A 14,305-nucleotide genomic window follows, 5' to 3' on the forward strand; every position below is an offset into this window, starting at 1 on the left:
GTTGGAAATCTGAGTCTTGAGGGGGGTAGGTTAAAAAGTAGATGTGCAGGTGGGGAGTCTGAGATAGAGCAGGTGCAAGACAAAGCTGCAGAGAGGGAGAGAGGGGGGTGTGGGGTAAAAAGGGGACTGGGAACCTTTATTCCGAGTTGCAGCGGTTGGACCGGAGTGTTTTGTGCGCTGGGTCTTGTCTGTTCGTACCCCTGCTCCTGTAGCCGGTGCCGGGAAGATGAACAACCTGATTTCGCGGTTCAACTCGCTGTTCGCCTTCACGGTGATGGTGATGGCGGCGCTGACCTTGCTGGTGCTCCTGAGCACCGTGTTCCAGCGGTCCCGGGTACCAGTCAGCATCAGTGTGAGCGGCATCTCTCTGTGAGTGTGGACCACAACGGGGAGGGAGAGGGGGAGCTCTTCACAAACCATTACCTCGTTTTCTCGGTGCGACTGCCCGACAGCAGAAACTGGGCCTCTTAGTTATAACCTAATGCAATATTGGCAGTTATCAGGAAAGGCTAGGGCTTTGTTCTCTGCAAAGAGAAGGCTGAGGGGTGACCTAAAGCAGGTAGGTCCTTCAAAATTAAGGATAGGCGGCAGATGATTCTGTTGGTGGGGAGTCCAAAACTAGAGGCCATAAATATAATTTCAGTACAGAACTCAGGAATGACACCAAAGAGTGGTTAGAATGTGGAACTTGCTATTTGCACGAAGTAGTTGAGGTGCGTGGAACAGATACCTTTAAGGGGAAGCTAGGCAAGTACATGAAGGAGAAAGGAACAAGAATCTGGCAGTCAGACGAAGTAGGATGGGAGAACATAAGAAATAGGAGCAGGAGTAGGCCATTCGGCCCCTCAAGCCTACAAGCCTACCCCGTCATTCAATAAGATCATGGCTGATCTGCCCCAGGCCTCAACTCCTCTTTGGTGCCAGCTCCTCATAGACTTCAACTCCCGATTTTTAAAAAAAATCAATCTACTTCTTCTATACACTAGCATAGATCAGTTAGACCAAATGGCCTGTAATGCTTCTTTGAGCAGTTGCTCATTTAGCTTATTATTTTCTCTCATTTATTTTGTCTTCGATTTATCTTGTCCGATAACTTGGAATACTCTCTTATCTGCGAATGGGGGGTGGTGGTGGAGACTGGGTCATAGCTTATAAATATTAATTCCTGATTATCTTTAACATGTCTCCATTATAACTTTGACAATGTTATTGGTTTGTTACTTTCTTTTAATATCCCAATTACAATTGCATACTGGCTTTCAAGTATGTCACAATTTATAATACTATTCTGAGGACAGATTGTAGAAACTGTCACATAACTTTTTATTAATTCTAATTATATTTAATTTGATACAATTTGGAGCTATAAGTTACATTTATTTAGTACCTTTTATGTGACCAAGCATACCATGATAGGTTACATTAAGCAGGAGGAAAGGTTGAAATGAGAAATGATCTGAAGCACAGAAGGTACCTTTTGAGAATAAAGAGTGTTCGGGCAAGGTAATGAAGGTTTGAGACATGATATGCAAAGTCCAGGGCTATGGTGCCTTAAGGCTCTGGCATCCATGGTAGAGCAGCAGAAAGGGGAGAGTGCCAAGTGACCAAATTTTGGAAGAGAAGAGGATGTGTAATAGAATGTAGAGTGAGGCCATGACAGAATGTGAATATATTGAAATTTGTTCAGGGAGCCAGTAGAGATGAAACATGTGGATGAAATTGCATCAGAAAAGATGGAGTCCACAGAACTCTAGATGAGTTAGGTTTTTGTACGTTGGAGTAAAAACATCAACCTTTGAGGTAAAAAAGATGCAAATGAGAGTTTTAACTACAGTGGGAATCTGGGCTAGTGATGTTTGGTTAGGTGGCTTTGGTGTAGGAGCAACATAGGATTTGAAGTTGAGCTGGCATTGAGGATACTCACCTATTGCTTCAGTCTGTGGATTTTTTATTTAATAATACTACCCCACTGCATCAGTTTTGCTTAATATCATCTTAGATTTTCATTATAATAAAGATTCATATTATACTTGGCAGTCTTGCTGAAAAAAAGATTTTTGTTAAACTTCACTTCCTCTCTCCTCACCATCAAGGGCCCAATCACTCCTTTCAAGTGAAGCAGCTTTTCACTTGCACTTCCCTCAACTTAGTTTACTGCACTCATTGCTCCCAATGCAGTTTCCTCTACATTGGAGAGACCAAACGCAGACTGGGTGACCGCTTTGCAGAACACCTTTGGTCTGTCCGCAAGCATTACCTAGACCTCCCTGTCGCTTGCCATTTCAACACTCCACCCTGCTCTCATGCCCACATGTCTGTCCTTGGCTTGCTGCATTGTTCCAGTGAAGCTCAATGCAAACTGGAGGAACAGCACCTCATCTTCCGACTAGGCACTTTACAGCCTTCCGGACTGCATATTGAGTTCAACAATTTTAGATCTTGAACTCTCCTCCATCCCCACCAATTTTTTTCCAATAATTTATATAGATTGTACTTTTCCCACCTATTTCCATTATTTTTACATGTATTTCCACCCATTGTTTATCTCTACCTTGTAGCCCTTTTAGTATTCCCCCACTAGAGCTATCTGTACCTTGTCTGTCCTGCTTTCTACTCAATTAGCACATTCCTTTAGATAATATCACCACCTTCAACACCTCTTTGTTCTTTTGTCTGTGACATCATTTGGTTATCTCCACCTTTTACTGGCTGCTTGTCCCACCGCCCCCCCCCCCCCCCCCCCCCCCCACCTTAAACCAGCTTATATTTTACCCCTTTCCTATTTTAACTTAGTTCTGTTGAAGGGTCATGAGGACTCGAAACATCAACTGTGCTCTCCTCTGCCAGAACTGCTGAGTTTCTCCAGGTATTTCTGTTTCTGTTTTTGTTAAAGCTTTTCCTCTTGCACTTAGGACATTTCACAAGGATGCAAATCCAAGGGAGACAACAAATTTATTCTGTATGAGAAGAGAATGCTGATTGGTTGGCAAGTGGACTCTGGTAGAGGCATTGTCATGGAGAATAGTGCAGTTGATGGTGACTGACAGTCACCAAGCATCGTTTGAAATTTGAACCAGGCATCTTGACTCTGGTCAAAGCATTGCCCTGAAGAATGAACCAGCAAATGGCCGTTACTTATTTTGTTTAGCTGAAACAGGCATAATGTGTGCACATGCTCCTTCTGTCTGCAAGGAAGCAGGCCTGTGTATTAATATATATAGCTAATATTACACGCAAATGTGCCACACTGCAAACCTGACTGACAATCTTAAGTTGGTTGTGAGCATAATTCTTAACACACTGAGGGTTATTTAGCAAATGTTGTCCAATCGCAGAGTTACATCTAATGTTGGACACTGTTTTGAGTTTTGCAAGCACAGACTGGTTGATTATGGTCTGTTGTGAACAGCAGAAGGGACATGCTGTTTGATATGAGTTGCACTACGGCCTGCATACCTAGCATCATACTGGCACCGAAATTCATATACCACATTCCTCATTTGTGTGATAGGTAGAACGTATTTTTGGTTGATTGCAGCCTCCTGTTAGTGGTGAATGCCACTCATGTTGCTACTGCATAGTAGCAGCGTGAAACAGCTAAGTTCACCTGTTGCTCAAATTTTTGAGGTACCTTGCCCTTCCAGGGTAACCTGAGGTAGACCGGGCACTTTTCAGGGCTGAAAGTGATAACTTTAGGCCCGTTCATGAGATATGCAGCACAAAATTATCTAATCAGGGTAGCCATTATTCTTCAGGATGCGCCCTATTTCATCATCAAGCTTTTATGGTGAGCAAATGGCTCGGGCCTTATTTACAAGATTGCTTATAAGGCCAATCTTATAGTGTGTGAAACTGTAAGAATCCCAATGTGTATATTGACCTGTGAAAGTAGGTTTGCAGTAGACTATGGTATAGAACCCCCCCTGGCCGATTTCTCAACTAGTATGTCAGGAAAGGGAGTTTATTTGACTGCTCCATTTCATTGGTGAATTTGAGCGCAGGATGGAGCCCATTAAGACATGTAAGGAAATTATTACATGCAGCTGCGGATTTAAATATAGCAAGCATATCATCCACATACCTTGGCACTACTTGGCAATCTGTTGTTCTGCCATTACTGTCTATCCCTTAATGCACTACAGTTCCTTTTATTACTATCCCATTCCTTAATTTATAATTTAGTTGTTTGGTAGTACCGAACTTGGGTATTGCTGAAAAAAAGAGACAGGTCTAAGCTTTTTAGCTTGCACTCATCAGGACATTCACAAGAATACCAATATAAGGTGGAAAACAACAATTTATACTGTATGTGAAGAGAGTGCTGATTGGTCAGCAAGTGACATTGCCATAGAGGAGAATGCATCACTGGTGACTGACAGATAACTGCCAAGCATCGTTTGAAATTTAAACCAGACAGCTTGACCCTGATTGGCCAAGGCTTTGCCTTAAGGAATGAGTTAGCTGAAATAGGCACAATTTATGTACATGTTTTTTCTGTCTGCAAAGTACAGGGCCCTGTGTATTAATGTAGCTTCCAGGACACGCAAATGTGCCATATTACAAGCCCGACTGACAATCTTAAATTGGTTGTCAGCATAATTATTAGCCCACTGAGAATTATTTAGCAAATGCTATCCAATCGCAGAATCACATCTAATGTTGGACACTGTTTGAGTTTTGCAAGCATGGGCTGATTGGGTGCAGTCTGTACACTGCCCATTGCAAACAGCGGCTGGGATATGCTGTTTGATACAATCCACTAGTCTTTGAAACGTACAGCCTACATACCTAGCATCACACTGGCACTGAAATTCATATTACTCATTTGTGTGATAGGCAGAACATATTTTGCCTTGACGGCAGCATCCTGTTAGTGGTGAATACCACAGGTGGTATTGGAGCAGATTGGTGTGGAGCTTGTGGTTGATATTAACCAAACACGTCCCTCTTTGATCTGTTGATGATGCAAGGGAATAGTACAAAGTAAGAAGTTTAAAAATGAGTTTTATTCCCCATCTACAATGGGTATACTTGTAAGTATCTCCCCTGAACCTACCCCCTTCAATGAATTAATGTCTTGGTATTATGTTTTATTCTTCAGTATTCTTGTTTCCTATTCATATTTACAGGCTGTGATCCTCATAGTCACTTGATCCTTTAATTCTCTTATTTGCAGTATATTCTTCTCAATTTGTCCATAATTCAAACATTATGAAAAAAGATTGCTTCAAAACTGGTTGCCATAAGACAGTTTGTGTGTCATTTTGGATGATCATGTCTTGTTCTACTAACAACAAGAATGGGAACAGAAAAATAAATTTATGGTAGTTTGGGTGTACCAAATAGTTTATTCCTGTTTTTCCCCAATTTGCTATTAGAATAATGTGCAGAAATAATGGTAAAATTCTTATTAAGTTGCTTTAAGTATACACCCATTACTTTTACATACTGTGCAGCAGAAAATTCCCTGATAATCCCTGCAGTAATGACGTCACGATTGTTACTCTTTCAGTGTGAACGTCATCATGCATGAGCGATGCCACCCCATGGATTTGATTGCTGGGCCCGGAATTACAGCACCAGCTGTCAGTTTAAGCCAGGTATTATGTGGGCTTTGCTATCTCAATTTATAATATCTTAACTTATTAATTGAATTATTGCCTAATCATTCCCTCCCAGCCAACTGCTGTCTTGTATTCACATTGTCTATGCTGGCAGTATTTCACAGCAGTGAAAATAAGCCAGCTATTATTGTGTGAAAGCTTCTGCGGCAGGCACCAGTATATGGTGCAAACTTCTCAAAATTCGTTTATATTTCTCTCTACTGCCGAAGCAAAGATGTCCAATACCAGCCAAAATCTTAAACCCTCTTCACTCTGGAAAACTCTGCAAAATGGCTGAATAATTTATTGCTTTTCCAAAAAAATCCTGTTGCCTTATCTGTATTTAAATTCTAATGGGTGTATACTGGAACATCGCCTAAGTAGTGATCAACTAACTTTTTCACCCATAAAATAGGATTTTGTGAATTGTATATTTTTCACGGTATTAAAAAAAATAGCTTCAAGTATGTGAAATGATAAGGTAAAGCTTCATCTGCTGCAAATGGAGGGAATATAAGAGCGTAGTATTGGGGGAGAGGAAGAGAAGGAGTGTTAACCTGTGTTTTGGAGTACATGTTTTGTTTCTATTTCAGAAAAAAATATGAAGACTATACTGGAAAGTATGATTTAGGATCTGTAAATTTTAGCGTTTATGTTGATATCCTTTTTCGTACTTGATTCACTGTTCTGTTCATCAAGCTGAGGTCTGGGAATCTCAGGTTAGGTATAGGAATGTAGGAATTGCTCAATGAAAAAAGACAATGGTCCATCTAGGTTGTCTTCTAACACCTCGGTAGTCACGTGGTTCAAAGATAATGATGGTATTATTTAATAATGGCATTTATTTTACAACTTTCAACAACAGCAGGTCCTTTGAATTCCACACACAACTTGCAACACATGAAGCATCAATACCCGCCTGCCCAACATTAGCTATGTAATCTGAAAACAGAAAAATACTTGAGGCTAGCCAGACCAAAAAAGAACATTGTACTGTTTCCACTGACAGGAGGGTCAGTAACCAGAACATGTAAGACAATGGTCAAAGGTATTTAGAGGAGAAATGAGAGACATTTTGTTCTGCACTAAATTGTTAGGATCTAGAATAAAAAACATTATACTGGTGCAGTGACCTGAACAAACTGGTGGAAGCAGATCCAATAGCACAATCACAAAGGAATTAGAGAGATGCATGAAAAAGAGAAAATTGCAGAACTGATGCAAAAGATCAGAGGAAAGGGGTTAATTGAATAGCTTTTTCAAAGATTTGGCACAGGTGCAATGAACCAAATGGCCGCTTGCTGTGCACTTTGTTTCTATGAAGTGAAACAACCCCAGGCTGTGGAGATCTTTGGAAATCTTAGATCCAAAGTCACCTGTTCTTCCCAAGCATGTTACATTTATCAGATTTCATATATTACTCATATTGTATCACAAAATATCTTCTGAAAGAAGTGTCTCTCATTTGAATTTGATAGTATTGATTCATTCAATATGATCTTTTCCACCATATCCCTATGAAGCCTGTTCCATAGATTTGACACTCACTGACAGAAATAATGTTTCTGCATTATAACAGTTAGATATACAGTGAAGCTGCCTACACCATCTATATAGCATGCCTTAGCCCAATCTTGAGGGCCACTCCTCAGTGTTCCAGTGTAATGTTTTTCCTTTCACTCTCCAGCCATTCTGTTTGGATAGTTAATGCAAACTTAGTGGTATTTAATGCAGAATAATGGCCAGTTTTTAGGATTTCCAAATTGGCTTCATGAAATACCCTTAAAGTCAGCAGACAGAAGAGGGGTTCACCTTCTCACTTTGGGCTGGATTTGAACCAAGGTTCTACATTCTATTAGCTTTTTCAAATTCTCTGATTTATTTTTTGTTATCTAATTTTTCTAATGATTCTGTCTTCCTTGAGAGCAGATTGCAGAAACATTCATCCTTGGCTGCTGTTGTGCACCTGAGCAGCTGTTTTGATAAGCCCAAGAAAAGGAAAAACCGTGCACAGCCTAGAAAGGAAGCTATTACGAGGTCATTTTATATGATTCTTATTTGGCAAATAGCCATTTTAAAAAAGCACTTATTGTTGAGGACTTCTATTAAATGAATTTATCCAGAACCCATATTTCCTTTAACTTTTTATCTACATCTGGGGCCAGTATTCAATTGGAATGTTAAGCAGCTTTTCCTGTATCTAGCAGTGGAATATGCTACAGAGAAGAATGTAAGTTGAATTTGTCTAGATGTGATTCATTGATGCTGTGCAGACTGCCTAAAATTCATCTATTTGGATGTGCTGTTTATGTATTCTTACCGTTAATCATTATTTGAGTATGATGTTCCATTTTTTCAATAATCTGATTCTTTTGTAGTAATGCACAGTGATACGTTATTGCTCTGTCCTGTGCTTTATAGTAATATTTACTTGACGGTATAGTACAGTCTTAAAATTCCTTCCTGCACCTATTTTTTATTAATTTCTTCTATTTTTGTTCTGTTAACTTACAATGTAGACATTGAATCAAGTGGTCCTATGGGATAAAATCCTTCAGCGAGGAGAGAATCCTAGACTTAATCTTCATGATATGAGTCCCAAATATTTATTTTTGGATGATGGAAATGGTCTGCAGTGAGTAAAAAATATATATTATTATTATTAAGAAAATAGGAAGAGAAAACGAAAAGGTTGTTGGTGAACTATACAACCTTTCTCGTTTGTTAACTACATTTTGCTGCTATAGGTCTCAATGTACTGGAGAGTTGACAGTTTGTATCAATTATGATCTCCGATAAAATCAAACTTTTTTATATTCTAAGCTATAAGCTCTGTGTTTGGAAGTTATTCTAAAATTGTTGTTCAGGAAGAATAAGCTGGTAATTGTAGATCAGTTCATTGAATGACCCTCATGGACAAACTCTTAAAATTCATAATTCAAAGTCAAATTAGCGAGCATTTATAAATGCTTGCAATAATCGTGGAGAACCAACATGCATTTGCCTAAGTTGAGTAACGTTTGGAAACTTTAATAAAGTTTTTTGAAGTTGGGTAAATAAGATCTTGGATTTTGAGAAGCCATTAAATAAGGTATCTCATGGGAGGCTTGTTTTTAAAAAAATCAAGCTTATAGGATAGAAAAAATATAGTAGCAGAGATAGAACGTAGGTTGATGTAAGGGAAAAATGGGTTGGGATTAAACTGTATTGCTTAGATTGCAGGAGGGAAATGATGTATCCCAAGGGTCAGTGCCATTCCGCGGAATAGGGTGTATGCAAATTTGCTGGTGACAGAAGTAGAAGAGCAATAAAACAGTTCAGGACAATGGAAACAGGAGAAATGGGAAGTCAGGTGACAAGCAGTTTAATACAGAAATATGAAGTAATAGCCTCTTACTCTACTTTCTTTCCTATATATCCTGTGCCCTCTGAGCTCACCTTGTCCATGTTACTGATCCCCTGCTCCCTTGAATTTATCTCCATCTAATTTTCCTCCCTGGCCCACTGTAGTCAACATTTTAAATGGTTTTCTCTCTTATGAACACACAAACAAGGAGCAGGAGTATGCCTTTTGGCTCTTCGAGCCTGCTCTGACATTCAATAAGATCATGGCTGATCTGACTGTAATGTTCCGCCTACCCCCAGTAACCCTTCACCCCCTTGTTTATCAAGCATCCATCTACCTCTGCCTTGAAAACTTTCAAAGACTCTGCTTCCGCTGCCTTTTGAGGAAGGGAGTTCCAAAGACTCACTACCCTCTGAGGGAGAAAATTTCTTCTCATCTTTGTCTTAAATTAGCGACCCCTTATTTATAAACAGTGATCCCTAGTTCTAGATTCTCCCACAAGAGGAAACATCCTTTACACACCCATCCTGTCAGGCACACCTGCCTCTTCTCAGACACACCTTTCAAAATTGCTGCCACTGTCCCCTCCTCAAAATTACCACCCCATTTCAATGTTCCTTTCTTCTCAAATTCTTTAATTGCAATGTCACTAACCAAGACTTTCCCTTAACTCCAAGTTTGAATCTCTACAATTAGATTTTTGTCTCACACTGAATCAGCCCTAATCCAAGTCACAAATGACATCCTCTGTGATTATGACTGTGGTGCACTATCCTATAGCCTCTCTGCAGCCTTCAACTTAGTTGACCATGTTACTTCCTCCAACACCTCTGCTCTGTTGTTCCACTCAGTAAAACAGTCTCATTTGGTTCCACTCTTACCTCTGCAACTAAACCTAGAGCATCTCCAGCAATGGCTTTTGTTCCTGTGTCATTATCTCTGTTCTTCATTTATGTGATGCCTCTTGGTGACTTCATCTAAAAACTTGGGGTCCGAACATGTACGCTGATGCCACTCAGCATTACCTCTCCACTACTTCCCTTGACCGCTACACTGCTTGTATGTGGTCTGACATCTAGTCCTGGGTCAGTCACAAGTTCCTCCAGTTAAACATTGGGAAGACCAAAGCCATCATCTTTCAGTCCAAGCTAAATATTTCATGTTCTTGCCCTGATTTTATCTCCCACCCCACCTATTGTCTCAGATTGAACCAGATTGTTAACAACTGCAGTATCCTTTTTGACCCATAATGAGCTTCTGGTCCCACATCCTGTCCTGCACAAAAGCTCAATCTTTTATCTTCAAAGCTGCTTGTTTCCACCTCAACCCATTTGCTGCTAGATCCTTCATCCACACCCCAAGACTCGACCAATCCAATGCTCCCCAGGCTGTCCTCACATCCTTAATCCTCCATAAACTTATACTCATCCAAAACTCTGCTGAACAAAGACCACTTCACCCATCACCCCATGCTCGCTGATTGGTTCCCATTCTCCCAGTATTTCAAATTAAAAATTCTCACGTTTCTGTTCAGATCCTTACATGACATCACCCCTTCCTAGCTCTATAACATTGTCAAACTCTACAATCCTTTGAGAACTCAGCATTCCTTCAGCTCTAGCCTCTTATGCTCCCTGAAATCCCTTCAACGTTGAGAGTCATTGCATGAGCCATCTTGACCCTGAGCCCTGGAATTTCCTCCCTAAACCTCTCCAGCCCCTTCTCTTAATACCCTGCTTGAAATCAGCCAACTTGAATAAGATTTTAGTCATCTTTCTCTTCCCTACCTTACATCTTCTTTGGCTCGGTGTCAGTTTTTGTCTAATTACATTTCTGTGAAGCACCAAATGCATGTTTTTATTGAGGGTGGCAGGGAACAAAAATGGAAGCACACATTCAGTGAGAGTACACAGCCAATGTTTTTATTCAGTTATGGGATGTGGGCATCACTGGCTCAGCCAGTATTTATTGCCCATCCCTAATTGCCCTTGAGAAGGTGGTGGTGAGCTGCCTTCTTGAATTACTGCAGTCCCTGTGGTGTTGGTACACCTACAGTGCTGTCAGGGAGGGTGTGAATGATTAAGTACCTATGGCTTCAAGTACAGTTTCAACTTTTCTGCCAAGTTGTTTATTTAGTAGTTTATCTTCTGCATTATTCATATTTCTGATATTTGCATTTGCATTGTTTTCTTGAATAACATGATCTATCAGCATGATAGTTTTCTGCATACTGGAATAAGTAGAGGACATTCAGTGTAAAATAATTCACTTAAGGATAACTGAATCGCACTGGCCGATTAAGTTCATAAGTGTGGACTTATCTGTTCAGCTTACGTCTTTTGTCTGTGAGTGAATGGAAAGTGTTGCGGGTGATGGGAATACTAGTGGGAGTTGGAGTTTCCAGTCTCGGCCTCGTTTAAGATTGAGAAACTACCATGTGGAAATTGTGAATCTTTGGAGTAGAAATACATTGGGATCCTAAACCAACAATTGCTTGCATTTTACTGTGCCTTTAATGTAGTAAAACATTACAAGTTGCTTCACAGGAGGGCTATCAAAATAATTTGACACTAAGCCTTATAAGGGGATATTAGGACAGGTGAACAAAAACTTGGTCAAAATGTTTTGAGCAGTGTCTTCAAGAAGGCTAGAGAGATGGAGAGTTTTAGGGAGAAAACTACAGAGTTTAGAACATAGGCAGCTGAAGGCATGACCGCTAATAGTAGAGCGATTAAAACTGGGATTGTGCAAGAGGCCAGAATTGCAAGAGTGCAGAAATAACACTAATATTTTTGTGACGTTATATTGATATTCCTCGATACCATCTGTTCCATCATTGTCATCTTATTTGTTGAAAAAGTTTGTTTTAAAAACTTCTATGGACCTATAAGCATCGCTCCATGGTGCAGGACAAGGACACTTAGAAAATATCAATGGGGTTAGACAAAGTCAAGGTGGAATTATGAAAGGGAAATCATGTTTGACAAATCCACTGGAATTTTTTGAGGATGTAACTAGAAGAATAGATAAAGGAGAACCATGGATGTGGTGTATTGGGATTTTTAGAAAGCTTTTGATTAAGTCCCACATAAGAGGCTAGTTTGCAAAATTAAAATACAGGGGATTGGAGGTAATATATTGGCATGGATTGAGAATTGGTTAGCAGACAAAAACAGAGTAGGAATACATGGGTTTTTTTTGGAGTGACAGGCAGTGACTAGTGGGGCCAGTGCTTGGTCCCCAGCTGTTCCCAATATATATCAATGATTGGGATGAGGGAACCAGATGTAATATTTCTGTCGAAGGGTCATGAGAACTCGAAACGTCAACTCTTTTCTTCTCCGCCGATGCTGCCAGACCTGCTGAGTTTTTCCAGGTAATTCTGTTTTTGTTTTGTAATATTTCCAAGCTTGCTGATGACACAAAACTTGGTGAGAGTGGTGAGGAGGATGTTAAGAGGCTTCAAGGGGACTTGGAACAGTTGAGTGAGTGGGCAAATACATGGCAAATGCAGTATAATGTGGATAAATGTGAAGTTATCTACTTCGATAGGAAAAACAGAATGGCAGGGTATTATTTAAATATTATAGATTGGGAAAATTTGATGTACAAAGGGACTTGGCTGTCTTTGTACACCAGTCACTGAAAGCAAGCATGCAGGTTCAGCAAGCAGTTAAGAAGGCAAATGATATGTTGGCCTTCATTGTGAGAGGACTCGAGTACAGAAGCAAGGATGTCTTACTGCACGTGACCACAACTGGAGTATTGTGTGCAGTTTTGGTCTCCATACCTAAGAAAGGATATACTTGCCATAGAGGGAATGCAGCAAAGATTCACCAGACTGATTCCTGGGGTGGCTGGATTGTTGTATGAGGAGAGATTGGGTGGACTAGGCCTGCATTCACTGATGTTCAGAAAATTGAGAGGGGATCTCATTAAAAGGTATGAAATTCTGACAGGGCTGGATGCAGGGATGATGTTTCCTCTGGCTGGTGGGTCTAGTGCAAGGGTTCACTGTCTCAGGATGTGGGGTTGGCCACTTAGGACTGAGATGAAGGCAAATTTCTTCACTCAGAGGGTAGTGAACCTGTGGAATTCTCTACCATAGAAGGCTATGGAGGCCAAATCATTGAATATAATTAAGAAGGAAATAGACCATAAGAGACAGAAGCAAAAATTAGGTAATTCGGCCCATCAAGTGTGCTCCGCCATTCAATCATGGCTGATAAGTTTCTCAACCCCATTCTCCCGCCTTCTCCCCGTAACCTTTGATCCCCTTACCAATCAAGAAATAGACAGATTTCTGGACTCTAAAGGTGTCAAGGGGTATGGGGAGAGAGCGGGAGTATGACGTTGAGATAGAGGATCAGCCATGATCCTATTGAATGGCGTAGCAGGCTCGAAGGGCCGAATTACTTGCTACTGCTTCTATTCTCTGTTTCACCAAAAGACAGCGCGGAGCAAATAAAAGAGGGATTTTCAATTTATCCTAGTATGAAGCTAAATGTCTAGTGTTGTCAAAACCATGCTTCTGGAATTGTCAGATGATTGTGATTTGAACAATGTGCAGCTACTGTTAATGTTTTTTTTTCCACTTTCTTCCCTCGCCTCCATCCCCAAGAGGAAATAAGAATGTCTCCTTGTCCCTTTCGTGGAATATTGTTCCAAATGCTGGAATATTGTATCTAATACCTGCCTCTGGTCAGAAATTAATGCCATTACCTGAAAATTATGAAGATTTCAGAAGTGATTGATACAAAAGAGAAAGGGCTGGGTACAGGTCTGAACCATGCAATTCTGTATTTGGAAAGCTATTTTCATTGCCATATCTAAACTTTTTGTAATTTAACTAAACAATGCCCATTGTTTTTAATAAAAGACTGCTAAAGAAAATGCACCACCCTTTTATTCGATTATTTCTAGTCAAATGTTTAGTCTTCATTGAGAATGGATATTATTCTGTTGCAAGTGTGGATTAATATATAAATGTTGAGGATAAACTTTAGTGCAATGTGAGAGCCAAATTGATCTTGCAATTAGGAACTTTCAAGTTTAGTCGCTACTTCAGCCAGATGTTACTTTTATTCATTGAGTAAGTTAAAATACTTTGGCATCAATTTAATTTTTCCGGAAGACACAACTTCCTGAATGGTTTAGTGGGTGAATGCACTGGCTTGTGTTATACAGAGGCAAGTGCAGTACAGAGGTCCAGATTCAATTTGTGTGTGATAATCGTTTTGGGCATAGACAGGACAGGAATTGTACAGGTATAGTTCACTTCACTGATCATGGACTGGGAGGGGGGGGGGGGGCAAAGAAAATCAGGCTACATTGCTGTAAAATGAATATTTTTTGG

At 40.2% G+C, this 14,305-nt stretch overlaps 1 protein-coding gene across 2 annotated transcripts; it reads left to right on the forward strand.

The window, feature by feature from the left end:
* Positions 1-226: 226 nt before the first annotated feature.
* LOC121281291 (signal peptidase complex subunit 3-like) lies at positions 227-13,728 on the forward strand. Of its 2 annotated transcripts, XM_041194160.1 has the most exons (5): positions 227-369; positions 6,197-6,261; positions 7,757-7,833; positions 8,123-8,238; positions 13,571-13,728. In XM_041194160.1, the coding sequence occupies exons 1-5, from the start codon at positions 227-229 to the stop codon at positions 13,701-13,703; spliced, it is 534 nt and encodes a 177-aa protein (XP_041050094.1). In that variant the 3' UTR covers positions 13,704-13,728. The 2 variants fall into 2 exon arrangements, with proteins under 2 accessions (XP_041050094.1, XP_041050095.1); XM_041194161.1 differs by lacking the exons at positions 6,197-6,261; positions 7,757-7,833 and adding an exon at positions 5,513-5,600 and having other exon boundaries at positions 241-369.
* The last annotated feature ends 577 nt before the right edge of the window (positions 13,729-14,305 follow it).

The sequence above is a fragment of the Carcharodon carcharias genome, chromosome 8, assembly GCF_017639515.1.
Source record: "Carcharodon carcharias isolate sCarCar2 chromosome 8, sCarCar2.pri, whole genome shotgun sequence".
Classification (NCBI taxonomy): Eukaryota; Metazoa; Chordata; class Chondrichthyes; order Lamniformes; family Lamnidae; genus Carcharodon; species Carcharodon carcharias.